Raw genomic sequence first — 23,416 nt, forward strand, 5'->3', positions numbered from 1 at the left:
AAACGGATTTCTCTTCCTCTCGTTTTGCCAGCACGACCAACCTGCACAAATCCGCGGCCCAATCTGATTCTATATAATATACTACAGTCTCGGCGAGCGTGTATATATAGATATACCTATACACATGTACACTCATCTACGTGCATTTAAGTGGTATTGTTCGAGCGACCGATCGATCAACAATAATACATAATGCACTAAATCTTTGACTGGATCTTTAAACCATCATTTTTAACAAAACTAAAACTGTGGTGACGAACTTTCGGCGGAGGTGTAAGGAAAAAAAGTATACGTACCACGGCCAAAAAGTGGGGCTACATCTGACCGCGCATTACCAGCCTCGCCTTCGGCTCGGCCGATAATATAGCGCGGTCAGTAATAGCCCCACTTTCTGGCCTAGGTACGTAATATACTATTTCTTGCGTTTAAAGATCCAGGTGCAATTTGATATATTTTTTCAATATAAAAATTAAGTTATCGTGAGGCTTTACTCTTAAATTCTGGCTCTTGAATAACTGGCACGAATTCGTTTGATCGGATGAAATTCGATCAGCCGAAGCATCAGTAATAATGTACTAGGGAACTATCGGAGCATCCAAATAATTTATTTTGATGAAATCGTCACGAAATATACATATATATTATAATCCGATCGAAAGGTATAACCGCATGAAAAATTCGAGACACGCAATTAAAAATGAATTTAAAAATACCTTGAAACCTTCGTCGACTGGTATGAAAAAGGTGTACTTTCCCTCTGCGCTGAACACATTTTTCTTTTCGGTGTACCTCACCCGTTGCTGGAAAGTGCTGAAAATAAAAAAAAAAACTCAATAAAGTTTTTCGTCAATTTTCAATCAGAAAAACGATATTCCATTCGATTGAAAGAGAATTTACTCCACAGGAAAGGGTAGGGAAAAAAAAAAAAAAAAAAAAAAACTAGATCGAAAAGCTCAAAGATACGTTTTGTTTCGCGCGTAGCGTGCGTTATATCACAAATTGAATTTAGTAGGAAACCAAGACTCGTATACAGTTATGTGGGAATAAATATTCGTGCAGTTCTGCAAAAGCCAACTACTTTGGAAAATTTTTTTTTTAATACAGTGAAACTTCTTTCCTTTCAAAAAAATTTTTTCTCACTCGACACACACCAAATAAAAAAAATTTTTTTTCCAAAAACATTAGGCAATTAAATTATCTTGTTTTGCATCGATTACAATTGACAGTTCAACTTACCGTATACGATGATTTCCAAGATTCAAGTTTTCACTTTGCGTGAGAAATTGATAGGCGTTCGGGTTGTATATTAATTCTGAACCTCGAGGCTGAACGGGCTCGAGAACTTCCGATATCTTGTGCAACACCTGGAACAAACAAATTTAAAAAATTTAATTAAAGTAGGAAAATATATTTTTTTTTATTTTTTATGAATATTTTATTAATATTTTTTTTATTAATTTGACACGGAAAATGACTACACTTAGTAGTACGGTAATTTCATACACGCGTAAAAGCATGGTCTATTTTATAATGACAGCCACTTATTATTTATGTAAAGAAAGGAAAATTGTCGTGTCTTATTTGTTTTATTTTTTTTTTAAAGTCTACTTTTACTGGTGGATCCAACATTATTCTTTCTGATACATGCTGTGTAAACACACCCTTGGTACTATCTACAAACTAATATGAGTAATTTCACAGACACTTATAAATAATTTTGTATAATTTGTAATTCTCCCCATTTATAATTTTTCATCTACTCGTTTTTTGTAAAAAAAAAGCAGTATAGTTTCATATAATTTTAACATTATAAACTTGGCTACATTTCGAAGCAACTGTAATTGTTAAAAAATTCCGACAAATAAACCACGTGATCCGTCCCATCCAACGACACGACGAATACAGCAGCTTGATTGACGTGGCAATCAATATTTTGGGATGATAAAACGATTGAAACAACTGTGACGGTCGCACCAGCACAAAACACGAAGAAACTGCCAAACAAATGGCATCAATAACCGAGCTAATAAACGCCACTCGCTCCCAACGCATTCCTCGAAGGCACCTCGCGCGTTCCTTGACGCGTGCACTTGTCAACTGTACAGCGCGAAAGGAAAGAAAAGCCAACGGGGCAAAAGGATTCCTGGGCGTCGCAAAAGGGAGATAAAGTAGACGCCGTCACCGGCCATTCTTTTCCCGAAAACGAGGCAAAGTGCCCTTCCACCAGCGAGAAAAACGATCGAAAGTGCTTGCGGGAGACAGTGACCGAGCGTCGGGACCCTCGCGTACGCTGCATCGCTAATTTTTTTTTTTTTTTTCTTCACCCCAAAATCAATCCCCCGGATTCCTCCCTTATTGCCTTCTCCCGGTGATTTTTGGTTTGATTTTTTTCACCCCGAGCATCATTAAAAATCGATCCGAACACCCGAGGAGAAAGTATCCTCCGAGAGAGAGAGAGGAATAATTTATCATTTAGCGCTGCACAGACCTTCAACGCGAGAAGAGTTGAGTTGAGTTGAGTTGAATTTATTTCATCGACAATGGACTCAAGGTCCTACAACGCCGAGGCATAGTGTATATATAATAAAAAGAACAAAATGACTGAGCTAATACAATGGCATCAGCCTAACAAAATTCGCATTAATAAATCATAAAAAAAAAAAAAGGTATAACAAAAATAAAGAAATAAACTTTAAGGAAAGAAAATATAAATATATATACATACATACGCACATAACCATGCATACGCATATATACACATATATATTCAAAAAGAAAATATATACATATATATATATATATATATATGAGAAAAGGAAACAAAAACAAAAAAAAATCAAATATAAAAACATAACAATTTAGTAAATAGTAATGCGCTATGAGCAGAACACTTGCAAGCTAAAGGCGACCAAACGTCTTATCAACAAAGTAACTGTAAAGGAGCACCCTGAAACAGGGCCGATCATAGCGTCGGCGTAGATCATGCGGAAGAGTATTCCATAGTCGCGGACCAGCTACGCGGAACGAATTTTGGTAGTAAGATGTGCTAGCATATGGGATCACCAAATCAAATTGGGAGCGACGAAGGGAGCCACAATCTCCAAGAGGCCTAAACTGGAGTTGATTAGCAATGTACTCAGGTAGACCATTCCGCAAGATCGAGACCAAGAGGCACAACGAGAGGTACACTCGTCGCTCAGTAAAAGGCAGTATACGAAGTGCTCTGTATACAGGGGTGATGTGTTCGGAACGACCAACATCGGTGACAAATCTTAAAGCAGCATTTCTGCAACGAGACAACTTAGTAACCAAAACACCTGATAGGTCCAATGCAATGCCGGAACAGAAATCAAAATAGGGGAACACGAGGGCATTCACTATATTCAGGCGAATTGAACGGGGCAAGCCGTCGCGGCATCTCCGAAGACGAGCGAGGGCAGCATAACTCTTTCGAGAGGTTTCAGTTGCAAAAGGGCCCCAAGAAAGGGTAGAGTCAAGAGTGACACCAAGCAGCTTAATTGTATCGCTGATCTGGAGCAGTTGGCCATCAAGGGTAGGGGCATGGTTAGCCTCACTGAGAATTGTGGACAAATTTCTTCTAGAGGCAAACCATGTGGCAAAAGATTTGCGCCAGTTAGGAGAAAGACAATTGTCATGACCCCAACCCAAAACATGATCCAGATCATCGTTCACGACCGCAACAATACGACGGATCTGGCTAACTGGGCCGGAGAATTTTAGTACAAAGTCGTCAGCGTAGAGGTGGCACGAGCAAGATGTAAGAGCTGAGGGCAAATCATTGATATATAAAGAAAATAATAGCGGTCCACATAGAGTACCCTGAGGAACACCCGAACAACGATCAAGCCAACCAGAGGTCAAACCGCCCCGTATCTTAACCGCCTGTGAACGCCCAGAAAGAAAAGACTTGATCCAGCCGCAAGCAGAATCGGAAAAACCAAGAGAAAGGAGCTTTATTACTAGCACATCAATGTTGAGCTCATCGAAAGCGCGCCAAAAGTCCACGGACACTAGTAACGTGACGTGACCTACATCCATGGACGCCCTAATTTCATCAACAAGATTGATCAGTGCAGTATGAATACTGTGGTGCTTACGGAAACCCGACTGCTGGGGGCACAGCAGTCTGTTAGACTCCACGAAAGCTGACATCTGCCTGAGTGCCACCGCCTCGAGAAGCTTCGATGGCGCGCATGTCACGCTAATGGGCCGAAAATGATTCAACTCAGAGGGTTGTTTCACCTTAGGTAGAGGGGTCACAAGTGCTTTCTTCCAAACAGTCGGGAATATACCCGACTGAAGGGAACAATCAAATATGTTTAAAAGGATGGGCGTAATGAAAGGCATGGCGAGCTTCAACATCTGTAACGTGATCCCATCTACTCCACAGGCATTGGTCTTTGATCCACTAAAAGCCTCAAGCAAACTCAACTCATTAATATGGCCGAAAAAAATCTATCCTCAAATGGCACATCACATGATCGACCAGCAAAGGAACCGGTAACCAACGGAGCACCCACAAAATGTCGATTAAGGGCGTCACCATCGAATGCGATAGCAGGTGATGCACTCGCACTCGACGATGCTCCAATATCACGAAGACATTTCCACATGTCCGCAGGACGCCTACAGGACAAAAGCCTATCTTTATTATAAGCGTAAAGCGCATTTCTGGAAAGCACCTGCACCCTGTTACGCAGACGGCGAAAAGCTACTCCATGTGTATCACGCCTGGTTCTCTTATACAACCTCCACTCCCTATTACGCTCTCGAATGAGAGAATGAATCTCATCCGTCATCCATGGGCAAGGGCGGCGTCGAGGAATAAAAGCACGGAAAGGAGCATGGATGTTAAAAAGGTTTGTAAGAGCAGTCGTAAAAAATTCAACTTTCTCGTCAACATGACACATACGAGAAATAGAATGCCAGTCAACCGATATAAGATCATGCTTAAAATCATCCAGAACAAGGCCCCTGAATGAACGGGATAAAATGGGCTGTGAATCAAAGGCCGGAAGAGGACAACGGATCTCCAATAGTACAACATCATGCCTCGAGACACCAGGAGCGCTGAATTGGACACTCCTCTCAACCATGTTCGGGTCGCTAATGCAGATATAATCTATGGTACTATCCGAGGTGGTAGTATGATATGTCGGATCAAATACCGTAACCGAGAGGCCCAAAACAGCAAATGACTCACGAAGTATTCTGCAAGGAGTAGTGTTGACTGTCCAATCAATATTGAGATCACCCAAAAACAATGAGCAATCGAAAGCAGTCGAACAATTCATGATAGCATCCTCAACGTTCGACCAATAGCCACACTTAGGTGGATTATACACAATAGTGCAGAGAAACTTGAGTTGCAGTATAGATAATTCAAGTAATAAAAACTCAGGTTGGAGAGTGTAGGCATCAGTACGAGTCGAACGAGAGACATCACGAAATTTAATAGAATCATGAATGTAAGCTGCAACGCCACCACCACCCCTACAGAGCCTATCATGACGAACGAGGGTATAACCCGGAATATCAAATTGGCCAAAATGTTTAGTCGGCTTAAGCCATGATTCACTGACAGCAAGAACATGCAAACCATTGTCAAGAATGATCGATCTAATTTCCTGAAAATGCGGTTCAATAGATTGCGCGTTACAATGTGCCACTTTTAGTAAATTGGAATTACGTGACATAGTTTGTCGAAGAAATTTTACGATCGATCAATCTCAACAACAGCGGGCAGGCTGCCCTATCCGAAGCAGCATGAGCGACAGATTTCAGTTTTGAATTTACACAATTTACGCAACGGTATTTCTGTTTATCAGTGACCGTGCACTCACGAACAGGATGCTCCCCACTGCAACGCTCACAAGATAACCGATTCGTGCAACTTACGGCAATGTGCCCCAATCCCCAACATTTAAAGCATTGAGAAATCGATACGTGATCCTGAACACGACAGCGGCTCCACCCAGAAGAGAGAGAGAGAGAGAGAGAGAAAAAACATACAGACGGAAAAGAGAGGGAATGCGCGTTTTCATTTGTATATATCTGCGAGCGACATCAAGAAGAGGTTGAAGTACACGGGAGAACAAAGCCAGTCTGGCTTGTACTTTTGAATATGTATACGTATACTTTTTGATGTTCGTTTTCCGATGCACGAGTAGGACGAGGAAAGGGGAGAAATAGAGAAGGGTATAATGGTCACGTTTTTTTTCTTCTTTTTTTTCACTCTTCCCATGCACGCTGGATTGAAGAGAATCATTTCTGACTACAAAGGAGGGTAAAGTGTGTGGGTGTACGTCTACAAGCCACGGGCAATGAAAAGGGGTGCACAGTAATGCTTGTTTTCCGCGGACTACAATGAATGCTTCATACGATATGTTTTATCTATTTTTTTTTTTTTCCCGTGGTGATGTGTTAATTTTGTGAATATGATTTTCCAGGAGCTGAATCGCCGGGTCGTCGTGGCTATCGCGAATTCCGTCCTCGCCAGCATTTTCCCCGAGTTCTTGCGAAAAGCGCGAGCATCAGCAGTTGCGATAAGTGATCGAGTATTTCCGAGATCGGACCGAGATGCTCGAGTCGATCTTCCTCCACTTTTCTCCGGTGAAAGCCTCAGAGAGAGAGAGAGAGGGAGAGAGGGAGTCTCGATTCATCAAATTCACGTACGCTGTGGCGGAAAGGCGATCAAGAGAGAGAGAGAGAGAGAGAGTCCTTCCTCTGGTGGAGAGTATAGCAAAGTGCCGGGAAGAGGAAAAAGAGTTGAAAGGATTGGAGTAGTGGATCTACTGGTGAGTTTCGTTTATTTATTTATTTATTTATTTGAGGGGCCGATCTTTTTTTTTTTTCTTATTTTTTTGGTTGTACCCCTTTTTTGCCACATGAGGTTTTGGCGAGTTTTTTCACGAAGGGGGTATATTGAAGAATATTTTTCTGGATATTTATTTATACATAGTAGTAACGAACAACATATGAAAGTGCACGTGCAAAAGAATTTTAATAGGTGTCGGTTACACCCACCTACTGTTTAATGGCACTATTATAAGTTTTCCATATTTCTGCATTAATGGTATTAGACATGAAATTTTGTTTATACTTAGTTCGTTTAGTGTTGAATGTCATCCAGGTTGTCCAAAAAAAATAAGGGAGTTTAATTGAAATCGGATGTCTAGTAATGGCAAATGGTGTTGAGGTCTCATTTTAAGGTAGAGCTCCGTTGCAAAAACCTGAGAAAAAAATATGTTTAATTTGGTAAATTAAAATCTGCTGAATCCAATGGTAACTCTGTTTATACTTCGAATCGAACAAAATCTCGCAAAATTTCAGCTCAAAGTTGAACCGTTAAACACGAGCTCATTCGGAAGAGCATCAAAATATCCGCTTAACAGGCATTTCCCAACTCAAAATCAACAACATGGGCAGACGTTTTATGATGTACTTGTAGAAAAAACTCTATTATTTTCAATATCGTTTTGGAAAATGCTGGTAATCGGTCATTTTTTAAAGATATTTGCCAAGAAAGTCGTGAAAAACAGTTTCATGGTTATGAGACAGATGGTATAGCAGAATACCGACACTTCTGTACGTATATATACAGGAGTTAAACTCTCCTACTTGACTAGATCAGTGGACAAGGGAGCTACCTTAATTTAATAATTAATGAAAACTGTTTAACTGGTAATGCTACCTAACCTCGAATTAAAAATTTTTTTTCTTATGAACATAAACGATAACAGTTGCACTTCCTTGGCACTCTAAAAAAAAACTTGAAGGAAAATTAACTTTTGTCATTTGTAATGAGTATTTTTCATGTTGTTTTTCTCGACTAAAATAATAACAATAATTATTTTTTTTCTTTTTATGTACAGAAATGTGTAAAATTGCCGTAAAAAATTTTGGATATTACCCTTAGTAAGATCGTAGTTTATTATGTTACAAAATATAAAGGGATTGTATCGTTATCTGCACCAACTGAATTCAGTTTTAACCAAGAGCCTGTCTCAAGTGGTACATAATCTAATTTCACTCGGTCTCCGACAAAAGTAATTACTCGACGGAAAAAAAAACACCAACTCCTCGTCCCCATCCCCTAAAGAAACGGAAGAAAAACAAGAACTAAGAAAAGTAAAAATTAAGTAAAGTTGAAGAAAGTCTCACACGTGTTCGTGCAAGAATCGTAAATCCGCAAAGTCAAGAGCCTCGACGTCCACAACGTCAAAATAAATACACACACTCGAATGACAGTCCAGCCGAGAAAACACGCAGAAATAAAGCTCTTTCCCCACGCCTTGCGTAAATAAACGAAAAAGAAAAGGAAGCCCCGGAGAAACCGTAAAAAGCACACTACATACAGGACAGTACAAAAAAAAAACTCTCGCCTTTCCATTTGTCTTACTCTCCGCGGAAAAAAAAAAAATAATAATACCAAGCTCCTAATGCTCGCGTTGGTGCTGATAAGTCCACCGCGTAATTATAGCGGCAGAAACTCTCTTTGGATATAAATAATTTCTCTACCACCGTCTCTCTGAGCTACGTTTATCATACACGTAGCTCTTTCGCTCCGTTTGTTTTTCTTTTGTTTTACTTTTATCCTTAATAGACTCGAATTCAACGGAGTGATAAAAAAAAAGCAGGCACGTCAAAGAATTTATCCGCACTTTGTTGTTTTTCTTGCACATTACTTATATCTCCGAGGCGAAAGGTCTTTTGTCTTCGATGAATTCTTTTGTTTTCACGTTTTTCTGCAAAGCTTTCGTTAGAAAAAAAAAAAAAAAAAAATTATACATTACTTGAGCAAACCAAGCCAGCTAAAAGCTTAGCCCTTTAAGGAAACGCATCATCGAAATTTAAGGGTGCACGTGCAGTCTTCGTCTAATTGGGCCGGTGCTAGCAAAAAGCTCGCCAGCCTGTAAACACTGGGTATACATCCTGCTCCTTGAGAGGAAAATGTGTTGCCTTGCAGAGTCAAATTTATCGCCGGCCTAATTCAAACGGTGCTTTGCAGTGGTGGTACGTGTAGCTCTTTTTTTTTTCAGGAAAAAAAAGGGTAGAGTCTTTGTACATTTAGAATACGCGATGTAGAGGCTAATGATAAAAAGAGCTGAAGGGGAGTATTTTATTTTTGAATCTTCAATCATGTCTGTGTGTGTTGGTGAATATCGCCATTTGGTTGAAAATTGTTTTCTGAGTAAGGAATTTGATTTTATTGGAGAATGAAAATACGTAATTTACACTAATCAGAAGAAGCATATAATCTAAATTTTTTTTTATAGCTTTTTTTATTGATGAGAATATACAGGGCTCGTCATGTAAATAGTTATTTTAAGTACTTTGCAAAACTTTATGATGCTAAATTTATTCCTTAGGGTGATGAACAGCGTCTTTAAATGTTGATTAGAATAATCAAAATGAGGGAAAATTTTGGTTACAAAGACAATCAGAGTAGCTTAAGGTGGCTCCTCACTAAATCAAAACACTGGAGTATTAAATGATATTTTAAAGGATGATTCTTGAAGGTGCAAGGAGTCTTTTCCCAAAATTTTAGACCTCGTCACCACCAAAATTGTTGAAAAAAACTAACTGGAAAATAGACTCTGTAACATGGCCTCTTATGGAGGGTCGTCAAATTGGTGGCGCAGGTTGTATGATATCTCAGCAAAGATACTGTAGTTCTTAATAGAAAACTATGTAGCAGATAGAAGAAATCAGAATCTTTCCAACGACATTCAGGTACTTGGACATTACCATGGGTTTTATAGGATATTTTATGAAAATAGTAGATAACTGTGCAAGTCATGGAACAGATGAAAAGTGTGGGGCGTCTGCTACACCGAAGAGCGGTAGCCCGCGTAGTTTGAATTGGTCAGAAAGTTGTACGTTAAATGAATAGGAGTTGTGGGGAATCGTAATTATAATAAAAATAAATGAGACGCTGAACTAAAAAAATTATTTAATGCGGGGCTGACTTATGTACTTTTTTGACTAATAGATAAAATTAATAGAATATGTCACGATAAAGTTAGGACACGGTTGTATTTACTCGTCACTAATAAATAACTTGTAGATTTTTTCTAAAGTTTTTTTGTCTTTGGTCACCCGTGGCTTATTATTAGGTACTTATCGTCAGCTTATTATTATTTACATACAAGGGTTATGTTGTCAGATTTGTATACCTACGTCTGCTCGGGTCACTGTATTGTACGATATAAGTCAACGGTGTAGATGTGACTAAACTTTTTTTGAAGGGACTATAGGTACCTATCCATTTTTAGTCAAGAACCTCCACAGCCAATGAAAAGCTGTGTTGCAGTATGCTTACTCTTCTTGTGGGATTTATAGTGAGGAGCCACCTTAAAGTGAGTCACTAAAATAGTGAGGATGAACGAGAAGTAACTTTAAGAATTATTTTGGGTGTAATATGATACTTAACGTATTTAAAAGATACAGCTGATAATGTTTTTATTTTACAAGTACAACAAATATAGCAAATAATATTTTGGAAATGGTGAAAAAGGTAATTTCGATGGTAATATTACTTTTGTTGAAAACATACAAAATTATATTAAAAGTACCATGTAAAGAGAAAAAGAAAAAACTCGTAAACTGTGCAATACCTATGTCACAAAAAGTTCGGCAGATAATATGTCTAAAAAGAATATTTTGCCACAATCCAAGTAATATTTACTATTTTCAAAGAAAAAATCTCATGTCAGGCAAAACGAGAGTTTTCGTTTTTTTTTATTTATTCATTTTTATTTCTCTGGCAGAATGTTATGTATATACGATTGAATTGCTTTTTTCCATTAAAAATTATTTTAGTAATTTCAACTGTTTGTTGCACAATAACGATTAAAATTAAGTGTCCTAATTTGTCTTTTTGCGATATTTGATTAACATTTACTGTACATTTTTTTTATTGTTGAAAACGCTTTAATCATCACACAAAATCATCAATCAATTTATACGCGAAACATTTTGTTTTGGAGACACTGATTTTGAGATATTCAGTAAAAATAGAAAAAATTGTTATCTGTAAATATTTCACAAAAGTAAAGAATAACGCGAGCATTCACATTTTACGACCAATTTTGAAAGTACTTATCAGATAATTTTCTTCAAGATAACGTAAAGAAGTTAGAAAGCAGTGACGCATGTTTTCGAAAAAAGATGAAATATCTTGCCCCACTACAAACAAAGTCGGCTGAGGTGCTTATAGAAGCGATTGACACGCGTAAGTAAGTCGTATTCTGTTCTGTGCTGCGGTGAACAAACTAAAATGGCTGGAAATTGTATCATGTGTTGTAGTAAGTAATATCCATCATTTATTTTTATTGTTTTTTTTACTTATCAACTATATAAAATACACGAGTAACTCCTGATTTCGAGTACCTAATTATAGCAAATTCCGTCACATTTAGTAGACAGTTGGTAAATAATTACCAAAAAGTTACTAAGCATAACGTGAGCCATTGCAAGTCTTTGTTTATTTAGAAACAATAGTTTTCGAATACTATACGATGAAAACAAAAATTTTAACTTTAAATCAAATGATTTAGCAGAAAAAGTTCTAGAATTTATTTTTTTATAAGTAGTTGGTATTCAATGCTTTAATTTTTTATTGTTTAACAAAGCTGCAAACATTTTTTTAAACGTATAGTTTTGGAGTAGTTGAACGATCCCCAGTAAATAAAAGCACGTAAAAAAATTAATATTTCTGTCAAAAAAATAACACATTCTTGTAATGAAAACATTTTATATGCTACAGATTGCTGTAAAGTTTGCACTGGTAAACGCGAATGTCTTTGCTATGGAATGAAATGTATCAACGTACACGGAAGATTACAGATGAGCCGAATCAATCCGATTTATTTCAATTCAATTTTTATTCTACTGACCAAAAAGTAAAAAATGACAAAGCTCTTGATTGTTTCAAAAAATCTCAATTATTGAGTCATTTCTTATTCTTCTAAGCAGTAGTGAAAAAAAATAGAAATCTGCGAAATGTAATATCTACTATGCATAATAGATACATATGTAAACACGTCATCAATGGATATAATAAATAATAAATAAAGAAATAATGAAAATTAATTTTCCTGACTATTGTTCACGTGATTTAAATTTTAATACCAATAAATCACGCTTTGCATTAGTACTATTAAGTGTGGAAAAATAGGAATTGGTTCCACAGGTATGTAGATGTTGGTGACTGAAAATTAAATTTTTTAGTAACTTTCCTGTTCACACGTGAATACAGACACTCAATGAGGTTAGTACGATCTAAATTTAAAATCGAAATTTATTTTTGTTAAACTTGTAAGTCAATTACAAGTTTTGTAGAAGACACCGGTAAACGAAAAAAATTAAATTTTTTCTGTAAAATTTTTTTTTTTTAAATCTTAATAATATTACTTGAAATTCTGTGAAAGCGGTTTTTTTATACGTAGCTTGATTTGCCTTAGCATGTATCCTAGTAAAGAATTTACAGGAATTTTCATCGTAAAAGGAATGGTAATATTAGAAAACTTGGAGTTACCATAATTTATACTAAGATTTTAGTAATTTTCTCATAGCTCTAACGACAATTGTTATAATGACAATTGCTGTGAGTTTCTTAGATATGCGACGGTTACTTTAAGCCTAAAGTAAGAGTAAAGCTACACGTTATAAAATAACTTTGATGACTTCAAAAAAAAAAAAAAAAAACTAATACATAATCGAAAAAAATAGAAGAATAAAACAAAAAAGAAAAAATTAAAACACATGTTTTTCAAGTTATCTTCTTTCTTATTTAGCCAATTGAAACCTAATGATTTTTAAGAAAAGTCACGAGTTATCTTTACTGGTTACGAAAAAAAAAATTTTCAACGCGTGTATTTAATGCTTTGTTCAAAGTGCACAGAAACACGCGCAATATGACACGTAAAGTCACGTATTTCTTATCTGTTACTGTTAGAAAAGTGTATTAAAAAAAAAAAAAACTCATTTAAAGCTTCGTTTGATAGTAAGACGAAAAAGTAAATTGTTACAAGCAAATAACTAGAATTGTATTTCTCCATGCAGTTTATCGATGATGAAAATCTTACAAACACGAGAACAAAAGAACGCGTCATAACAACTTCTCGCTAGACCCCGCACGTGTTTTAGTTTGAACGAACCATTAAAACTTAATCAAGACAAAAATTTTCGAGCTACAGTTGCGATAAATTACAAACCAGAGAAAGCTTACAACCAAAGACAAATTCGTTCCGTGAACATATAAACACATTCCCTAATATCGCCCAGACCCTGATATTACGGCAGTAGTATTTGCCGAGCTTATGAACCTCATCAAACATCCACAAAGTCTTGCCCTGAAATTCTCCCAACCCTTGCTACCTACACACACACACCCTGCAAATCTCGTAACTCAAACATTCAAAAATCAAGCTCAGCAAAGATAATAAACCGGAACACCTTGGACATACACGGGGAGCAAGACACGTATAAAGCCCGCACTCGAAAGCGCACAGTGTCGTAATTGAGAAGGCCCTCTTTCTATCGCCTCGAGGCCGTCGCTGCAATCTGCCACCCCCTCCTCTTAGCACACGTGCACGTCCGAAGTTCCGTTATTGGTTTACGGCCGAGTATATGCACGCGACGCTCCTGTGTCTCTCGTGAGCTCTGGTTTTATTAAATTTGCCAGCGACCTCTTGCGCCGCCGAGCGGAGTTTAATGGGTGGCTGACGCTTCGCTTCCCTTCGTGCGAAGCCTTTCGTTTTCTCTTCTTTTCTATAAGGCCACTCCGTTGGAGGTGGTTTGAGACGAGGGTGTTTTTTTTTTTTTTTCATTAAATATGGGAAAATAAGATGAATACCAAGGGATGCAAGGAAAGTTACTTACACGAGATTTTATTCATTAATTAGAAAGCATTCGTTTATTTGTAATAACAGGCAACGTGGAAGACTCCCCCTTTACTTCCGTTGTTTCATAAAATTAAATTTAAAGAAAAAAAAATCCATAGTTTCTTTCATCTGTAACGAAGAGCTTGTTTTGGACGTCTTTGCTGGGAGTGTAGCAAACGTTGTTGCCCAACTGTAATGTGCAAGATACTAAAAACAGGTTATGTCACGTGTGATTAGCAGAATTAAGTAGAAACAGTCGAGTAAGGTAAGACGGGCCGTCGGGGAAATCCGAGAAACCTTAAAAGTAATCTGTATTTTTAGTTTGCGAGTACCAAATAAAAAAATTAGTTTACAGTAAGGGGTGAAACATTTCAAGCTAATCAAGCAGTAGTTAAAAAGTTCACCTTAGATTAACCATCCACCCCACTGCTGGCAGACATAAAAATGCGTAATAAAAATCAGTGCTCATCAATTTACTCGAATTTTACCTCGTGGGTAAGTATCTCTGTGAGAGAAAATCAATGATACGCATTCACCCTCAAACATCCGAGAAGCGAAAGATAAGCTTCCCCGCGATAGTCGTAAAAATTATCCGAAAACACCCAATTAAGCCCTTCCGTGCAATCTCACCGGCTCGACAATCACAGCAGCTCGTCGCCCGATAACACCCGGTGCTTATATACACACGGAAGGAGGGAAGAAAAAACAGTAGTGCCGGTCGAAAACACTTCATAAAAGCTTCTCCCCACCCCCCCGAAGTCTTATCAGCCGCGGCGTTAGTCTTAATTTAGCGTCAGCAGCGCTACGCGGGCCAAAACGAGAAGAATAAAGCCCTGCCGGGAGAGACGATTAGATTTGCTCGCACCGAGAGTCTCTCTCCCTTACTTAATTGTTAAAGAAGAGAAAGAAGGAAACGAGGAGGGGGGAGGGGCACTATCGTTAAGTTTAATTGCAGGCCGTTTTCTTGCACCCTCGCGAAGTTATACCATTTTCTTCGCAGTGGGTAAAACCGCGCCGAGCTGAAAGCTTTTGTTGCAGAGGCGAGAGGAGTCGCGTGCGAGGCTATATGGATTTGTATAATTCCAGCGTTTCCTCCGGGAGTAAAAGGCATGGTGGGGTTATGAACGGCCGCTGTGTGCTTTGGAGCTTTTACTGACCATTTTTTTGTTTTGTTTTTTTTTTTTCAACTATTGGAATCAGTAAATTTTTTTACCTTTACCATGTAAGACAGAACTGGGGCATGCAGTATACCAGCGGTAGTTTTTACCTTACTGACTTTTATAATTTAAATTGTTTTAATTTATTAACAACTTTACGAGATTCAAGGTAGGAAAGTTGTAACACGTGATCATAAAATAGTATATAAAAGTGCTTGTAATCAGAGAGTTACATTTCTGCTTTGAATCTCGATAGATTATGACAAACTATGGCTTAAATTAACTCTCAAAGTACCAGGCTTAGGCCTCTTTTTGTTATTTCAGTAGCTGTAAAGTTGTTAAATAATGAAAATAGGATTAAAATAAGGCTGACAGTAAGGTTGAAACTCCAGCTGCTTAATAATTAATTGTTACATTGGAACTGATAATTTTGTTTTTGAACTGATACTTTGGTCGAATGTGAGTCATTAGATGTTACATCCCACTAAGAAAATGTATTTTGAAAAATTAATACCCTTAAATAAGCTTTGTAGTAGTAGTTCTAGAAAATATGTTCAATCCCTTCAAACAAGCTAAGCTTCAAACTATACTGTATTGAAAGTGAAGACTCGAGAAAAATGTCAAAATTATTTGGTTTTACTTCGGTATTAAAACAGATAAACAGAAACTAACAAAATATTATAAAATAATCTAGTTTTTCGATCGGTAAGTATTAATGCGAGCAATTGAATTTATACCACCCAACACGAGTTTGCCTCGGCAAGTCATTGTTGCGTACGATAGTTTTTCTACAAATTAGTAGTTTTAACTTAAAAAATGAGTTGAATACAAGCAACCTCGTATTGGATGGGAAATGTGGATGAATTAAATTACTCGCACAAATGAACAAAATTAACAAACAAAGCTCTCAACGAATTTCAACAAATTGTATTTTCATTTCTCATAATATATCAAAGTTTCTCCTCAGTGACAACTAAATAAATAAATATAAAAAAAAGCAATCCTCTTCGCAGTGCCATGCAAATTCCCACCTTGGCAGCATATACACCCACCTCCACCCTCGGCATCAAAACAAAAAACAACAACAACAAGAGCGCATCCAAGCAAACATGTAAACACAACGGAATCCCTCGCAAGACACCCAGGAGCAGCTTCTCCGCGGCACCCCGTGTATATAAATCCAACTTAGCGCTGCAGCCCCCGACCCTCGTTTGAGGCACTATATCTCGTTGATCTTACTTGACAATTTCCTCCTGTTCTTCCATGCGCGCGTACGCACACACACACGCATCCACACAGCAAAAGCCAAACTACCCACTCGGGCAACAGTTATATCCCCAGGAGGGTGCACAAGCGCGCACAAAGGATTATTATTCCTCGCACACCAGCCCACCCCCTCCCTGCGCTTTTGACGCGCCGAGGGGCTAGCTTTTACTTCTGGCGATTCGTTCGCGGACCGCACGCGCGCGCATTCAAATTGTGATTTACGTTAATGGGCCACGAGCAGCAGCTTCCGCTGGATCCTACCCCTCTCTCGGCGTGTAAGCGGATTGCAGGCGCGAGTGCGGGGCCGTAGATAAAAGTGTGTATGGAGAGCACACGGGATTTCGTTGGGGTCGGTTGGGTGTGTAGGAGGGCTGGTTTTTGGGAATCAAAAAACGAGTATAGGCTTTTGTCTTTGGGTGTTTAGGACCGCGATGTGGGGTGTTCACCTTGTTTGCTTTGCTGTAGAACCGAACCGGTGGAAAATCATCGGTGGAAAATCAATGGGAAGGATGTTACTTGTGGATTCAACCTTTTTTAATTTTTTTATCTTAGAGTATTCAAGGTGAGTGAGTTTAAGGGGGATACAGAGAAAGCAGATTTTTTTACAGATTTTCGTGGAAAAAGATACGTTTGCTACACTACTTAGGACTGATGCTTCGACTAATAGTTTCGACGCACCATCATTTTAATTTTCAAGCAAATTTTATGAACTTTTTCACTACTTTGGATTTCTCGAGAGAACAATTATACAATCAAACGATGTTTTACTAAAGCTAACTTTTGACCTGTACTGATATAACTCCCTTAAGATCATATACAGGGGATAAGAAAATACATTGCGTACCACAATTAAGGTTACTTGAGAATATTAATCTGATATTGGAAAATGGTTCGATTGTACGAAAAAGTGTGTACTTTTGTCCTCTCAAAGTTACGTGAAATAAAAAAACAAAGGGTTGTAGTGCAGCACTGAAAATCCAAAAAGTGAAGGGTGGCCACTGATTTTTCGATTTCTGCGGAAACCATTGGCAAGAAATCTGGTACATGGTATAGAGCACAAGTCCGGAGGGGATTACAGAGACAACGAACTTGGAGAGGAGGGTGGTACATTGTCAGCCCCGACGACGACAAGGTCTTAATCCGCGCGCGGGACCTTCTCAGCCACAAAGGAGATCCAGTCCAGGAGCGAGGTAATTGAACTATCTCGCGCTTAGTTTCCCCAAGCTTTGCAGCTAAAGTTGTATGTAACCCACGTGTACAAAGGTCGAAGAGCATATCTTCGCACTGGTCTTCCGGGTTTCTTGGTGTACTGGCCGGGATCCACGATGGACCGATTTCTCGGGGTTGTTGCTTGGAATCATGCAGTCGTAAGTGTAACCCAATTAGAAGAGAAAAATAATCGAATAATCCAGCCATTAAAGGAGACTCAACGATGAAGCTGTTGAACAATGCTGTACTTCACCGATGGGATTTGTTTTTTAGTTATATTATTGTTTCAATGAATTTCAAAGATTAATTTAATTGCAACCTTAGAGGTTTAAAATTATCTTCGGTCCCATAATTGTTTAAGCTACCATTAAAACTGTTTTCTCAATGTTCCAGTAGACTGTAGATGGATTAAAATCTCATTGAATACCCTTGTCTCTACGTTCCATCAAATTCACTCGATGTAATTTAATATAAAGCACTTGATCTATAAAGCGGATTTCGTCCTTCTAAATAGAGCATTACATCCTGTGGTGGGTCTGTTTATGCATATCCTCTTCTGTAAACACACACATACACTTCCTGACCGAAGATCCAATTTAACAATAATGCCATGAACTTCCCCCCCCCTCTCTCTGAGAAGATAAATAAAGCATCAGAGGGAGGAATGTAGTTTGTTTATTGTCCCTGCGTGCAATTTTCTCTCTCTTGCGCAGCAACAAGTTAACGTCTTCTCCTCGTTTTCATTTCCTCTTTACTTACCTACCCCGTCCTTATTAAGGCAACGTTTTACACCCTCGCCGATAATCACAACGCGGGTGATTCAAAAGCGCGGCTGTTTAATTTTCCAAGACCTTCGCGTATGAATCGCCCTTCTGGGATTTTTAATCACAATCCGCGCCTGTCGGTCAGACGAATGAGATGCGGAAATTAGTTTTGCCGCCGTGTTCGGGTCATTAAAGCTCTTAATGAAGCGGTTGCGCGCCATTCGGAGGGCACGGGTTGTAATTGCGGCTTACTTTCTTGAAAGGAATGTTGTGTTGGTTATTAAGTATTTTCCCGCAAATTGTGATTGAACAAAAAAAAAATAACAAACCAGAGCCTTGAGAGATGGTTTTGTCGAGTGACTGGCTCTTAATCGAAATTATAATCAGGCTTAGTCTTAAACGCCGATCGTCGACTCTTCTGTTTCGAATGTTTTAGAGCTGAAGGCAATAAGTATTCATCTTATTTTGTTTGATGATTATTATACTCTTATTATTATTGTATCCAGTAGATTGAAAAAAAAATCAATTTGTTATCGTGATCTTGTTTTGATCTTCTGCTGCCTGTCTATACGTTCAAGATATGGTGGGTGGAATCTGGTGATTAATTTTTAACTTCTTAATTAGCTAAAAATATATTTTCTCACATAAATATACATTTATCAAGTATTTATTTATTGAAAATTAAGAATGACACAGATTTCAAATACATATAATTTAAGGTCATTTAATGTCTCTGATTATTCGTCTTACCTTGCTTGCTTGTATCTGCTTAGTTTTATAGATGGTGAATCCTTAGGTTACAACTCAAACTCATTGGAAAATGTTTAAAACAATCAATTTTATGGGTATGACAATAAAATGTGAAATTGATATGAAGTTAGTACAGATTTCAATTTTAATGATTTGAAACTCCTCTTATCTTCTGATCGCTAAGCAGAAAATTTTTGCATGTGTCTTTGTCCTGACAAAGGAGAAAAAATTGCGGAAACAGAGAGCATCTGGCTGGTATAAATTCGGAGGGTAGCACCTGCTCCCCTTTAAAACGGCCGTGCCAGCGAGAGATTCATTGAATCGAGCGCGCCGCTGCTAAGGAAAGGCTCGCAGAGAAAAGAGTCAGGGAGGGGGGGGGGCTCCCGGTGTCCGTGGCGCGAATTTTTGGCGCTCGATTTTTCTCCCCTTTGACGCCCAATCTCATTATTCTCTGCCTTTTCATGACCCCCCCCCACCCACCTACGTGCTAGTATGTCTTTTTTTAAGTCGATTTTTTTTTCACTTTCCACACCAACCTGTCGATTTGGAATATCAATTTGCGTTTGATTTCATCGGCAAACGATCCGACGCAGCTGTGCAGAGTCAATACCCCGAGAATGAACCCTTACTCGGTTATCGAATTTTTTCTTTTTTTTGGCTTTTTACCTATAGCTTTTAAATACGCTCTTATTCCCCGGGCCAAAGAATCAAAAGCACCTTTACACGTAAAAAAAAATAAACCCCCCAAACAGAGTTTACAAAAGTACACACACCCCCTTTACACGTAAAAAAAATAAACCCCCCAAACAGAGTTTGCAAAAGTACACACACCCCCTATGGCGATTATTTATCTTTTTCTATTGAAAGGTGTGCTCCTTTTGTTTTGCCGATACATCATTGGGCTGAAGATTCGGATAGCGAAAGTGATCTTTTTTTTACTCCCATACGTAGGCCATGCGTGTGTTTGAGGGACAAATAAGCGCGGATTCTAATTGTGTTTGTACGAACGAGCTCTGCTGCTTCCTAATTGGGACCCCCCGGGAATCAGTTGATGTTCTTCTATTTATTTCGTTTGTATCATTTTTTTTTTTTTTTTTGTAGCTAATGACATTCTTATTACTGAAAGTATAATAATATTCATTGAACCCGGTGTTACGGAGAAAATATCACTTTTTAAGTAGTTACAGTCAGTCTGTAGTCAGACCGGACCTAAAGTTAACTTGTGTCTGTTCGAAGATTTTTTCAAGTACTCGTAAGCTAAAAAGCAATAAATTTTTTGATCTAAAAACGTTTGTTCGAGCTTTACATCATATTGTTTGAATTTCGTTTTGAAAAAGACCTATGTGCCCTGGAAAACAACGAATATTCAACAATGTCAAAATGCCTTAATCAGCATCAACTCTCCAGAATTCACCTCCCAAACACCAATAATCAACTATTTACAAATCATAGTTGCAAAGTTCCGAACGAAAGCCTCTTCATCCGTAAAGGAAAATAAAGGTTCGGAGCGAGAAATCCCAAACGTTAAGTTCCCAAGGAAGGTGAGCTTTCGGCTTTTGAGAGCCAAGAGAGTCAGTAAGTATAATAAGAAGGGGCAAACTTTATCTGCTTTGGCGTTATACGCGCGAAATTTTCTCTTTTCTCGCAAAAACCCGCCGTGCCAATTACACGAAGCGATGCGATTACGTATACACGAAAGAAGCCCTCGAGGAGCTTTCCAACACCTTTGACGCCAAGCCTCGAAGCATCAGAGACGCTCTCTCCGATGTTAATCTTAATTCCGTGTAATTCCCTTTTTCCCGGAGCTTTAACAACGACGAGCTCCACGGGGCGGTTTCCTGTGAACTTTGGTGACACCCTCGCGGCTCTTTTGTTAATTGAAACTCACTTTTTTTCGCGAGAACTCGCTTGCGTTGAAAAGCGCAATGCAACTAGTTTCGCGTGGTCGATCTTACCTGGATCTTCCTTTCGTTCTCGTTCGGCCCGAAAGTGGATTCGTAGTTGGATTCTACTATTCTCGCGTTGTTGATGAAGATGTCCTCGTGGCCTTTCATTGCAGGTCTTCTGGTCACCCATAATGGCGGGTTGCCCTCAAGCTCAGAGCTTAACGATTGGCCGAACTGCTCGGTCTTCAGAGGCTGATTCGCTGTAATGAAAAATAATTCGTTGAACTGTTGCGACTGGGATTATCCTGGTATGAAATTGCGTCACAATGTAACATAATTTCTTTTTGTACAGCTATATCTCGTATACGGGATATATGGATCGATTGGTAAGATAGTCATCTACTTTACCGTCAAGGTATATTTTTTTGTTTATTTGAGTGGATTTGATAAGATACACCAGTATAGAGACAACATACTTGTTCTAATATCTGATGCATGGAGTTTTCAGTCGATATTTCAATAACAATCACACTACAAATCGTCTGATAAATATAAAATATAAGTCAGATTTTCAGACCCATAGCTTTTTTTGTTATAATTACACGGTTATCCTAATAAACTAAGTTTAAATCTAGTACCTTTATGTTCGCATTTTATAATATAATAAAATCCATTTAAACACCATCCTGTCAGCAATGAAGGTTTCTGTATGACAAGTCTATTATTAAATGTCGTTGAGAATGTGAGGCTCATACACGAGTTTTTCGTACTAGATTTGGTGGCATGATAATTTTGCCAAATATTTCATATGGGCACGTGAGAACCAACAAAGAGCGCGGCGATACTAACCAAGGACAGAACCGCGTCAACTTATCCAAAGAAATACACCCCAAAGTAGAGTATAAAGTACGAGACAAACGAACGGAAGGCGGAGGAGGAGAAGAAAAAAGAGCCGAGCGGACAAAGAGAGGAGGCTTGTCCGAGAGGAGAATTTCACTTCTCGCGTCGTAAAGTCCTCTCCTCGGGGCTAGACGTAAAAAAGAGGGTGGGCACGCCAGTTTAAAGGGGAGCACTGCAAAAAGCCGACGGTATTTGGTGCGCCGTAGTGCTTTGTTTAACTTAATTTTTTATCATCTCGTTACGTGCTGCTTTTTTTGCGAGATTTTTTGGGTACACGTAGGTTAGTCCACATAGTGGACTCGTGTTCGTTAACGATGTGGTCTTATGAGATTGTGCTTTAGTCCCCCTTCTGGTGAGCCAGTGGATGACGAGCAAATGTTTTTAACGCAATTTAGGTGGTGTATGCGATGAAAAAAAAGTCTTAAGTAGTCATAGTCAGCGAATAGTCAGACATTGGTTGATTTCATGTTTCTTTTCTAATACAATTTTTTTTTTTTTTTTTTTTTTTGATTCAGCAAGAGTGTACCAAAAAGTTTGTCATATAATTCTACCCAAAAGTCCCGTGGAATCTTGTCAAAATAAGTAAATTTAAAGTGACGCAACAGTTCTGCCACGAAACAAGAAAGGATATTCGTATAAGTTACCCGCAGTGCGTAATGTAAAACAAAATTGAATAACACAATTTAAATTCACAAAGTATCGTGAAACGAAGTAAAATTACACACGAGAAGCGACGTAAACAGATACGAGCGTAATACGCGTGTATAGCCGATGTAGAGGCAAGTTTTCCTGAATATACATTGCGAACACGAGATCTCGCTATACGCAAGTGTATACCGTTACCCGGAGCAAGCGACCTTTTTGACTCAATTTTTCGCAATATTATCCTCCTTAAAAGCACCCGGGCTCCTCGTTCCCCTTTTATAAACATGTAGCTTTATTCCGTTGGGTTAGAAAAAAAAAAAAAAACTTGTTCCGTATTTGATACTTTTTAAACAAAAAACGTGGTTTTACCGACGAAAATTAAAAATCGATTGGAAAAAGGGGCTTCCAATCCTTACGCAATAAAAATTACAAAGTTTTGTAAGACTTTAAACGACACTCTGCATCAAAGACTACGAAAACCTTTGAAAGTCTATTTTTCTTATTTCGAAAATACCTGACTCTTCGTAAATGGTACACGTGCTAATCCAATGATCCACGCACCCAAGTTAGCAGCAAAAAACCAACTTCCGCAATCCTTTGAATTCCAACGGAGGAGGAGAAGAAAAGATAAGCAACTCCCCGTTTCAAGCAAAAAATATATGTACGAGGATGGGATGGGAACCGCGGCGTGTCGATAAGCGAAGAAAGGGCCGAAATCCCATCTGGTTAAAAGCGCGGAGTAGCGCAGAGTGCATACGTATAGGCTGATAAGCAGGAGCTTCTTTTTTTTTTAAGAACACGCGGGTAAGTGGAGAGATATTTTGATAGCTAAAGGAGGTATTGATTTTTTTTGGTCCCGAGGCTTCTCTGCATCGATAAATATAATGTCACGTGTAGATTTGAAATTGGAGGTAAAGGGACGCGATTGG

At 38.5% G+C, this 23,416-nt stretch overlaps 1 protein-coding gene across 2 annotated transcripts in view; it reads right to left on the minus strand.

Moving 5' to 3' along the window:
• The window catches only part of Fas1 (fasciclin 1 Fas1 domain-containing), a 328,849-nt gene that overhangs the window by 49,016 nt on the left and 256,417 nt on the right, over positions 1-23,416 (minus strand). For both annotated transcript variants that reach the window (XM_089595538.1, XM_089595537.1), the window contains exons 3-5: positions 21,012-21,202; positions 1,237-1,364; positions 714-810 (exon numbers count right to left, since the gene is read on the minus strand). In XM_089595538.1, the coding sequence (XP_089451664.1) occupies positions 714-810; positions 1,237-1,364; positions 21,012-21,202 (416 nt within the window). The remainder of the gene's footprint in view (positions 1-713; positions 811-1,236; positions 1,365-21,011; positions 21,203-23,416) is intronic.

Source organism: Copidosoma floridanum, unplaced genomic scaffold, assembly GCF_036245765.1.
Source record: "Copidosoma floridanum isolate Cflo_tuat_1 unplaced genomic scaffold, Cflo_Japanese_pri ptg000025l, whole genome shotgun sequence".
NCBI classification, from domain to species: Eukaryota; Metazoa; Arthropoda; class Insecta; order Hymenoptera; family Encyrtidae; genus Copidosoma; species Copidosoma floridanum.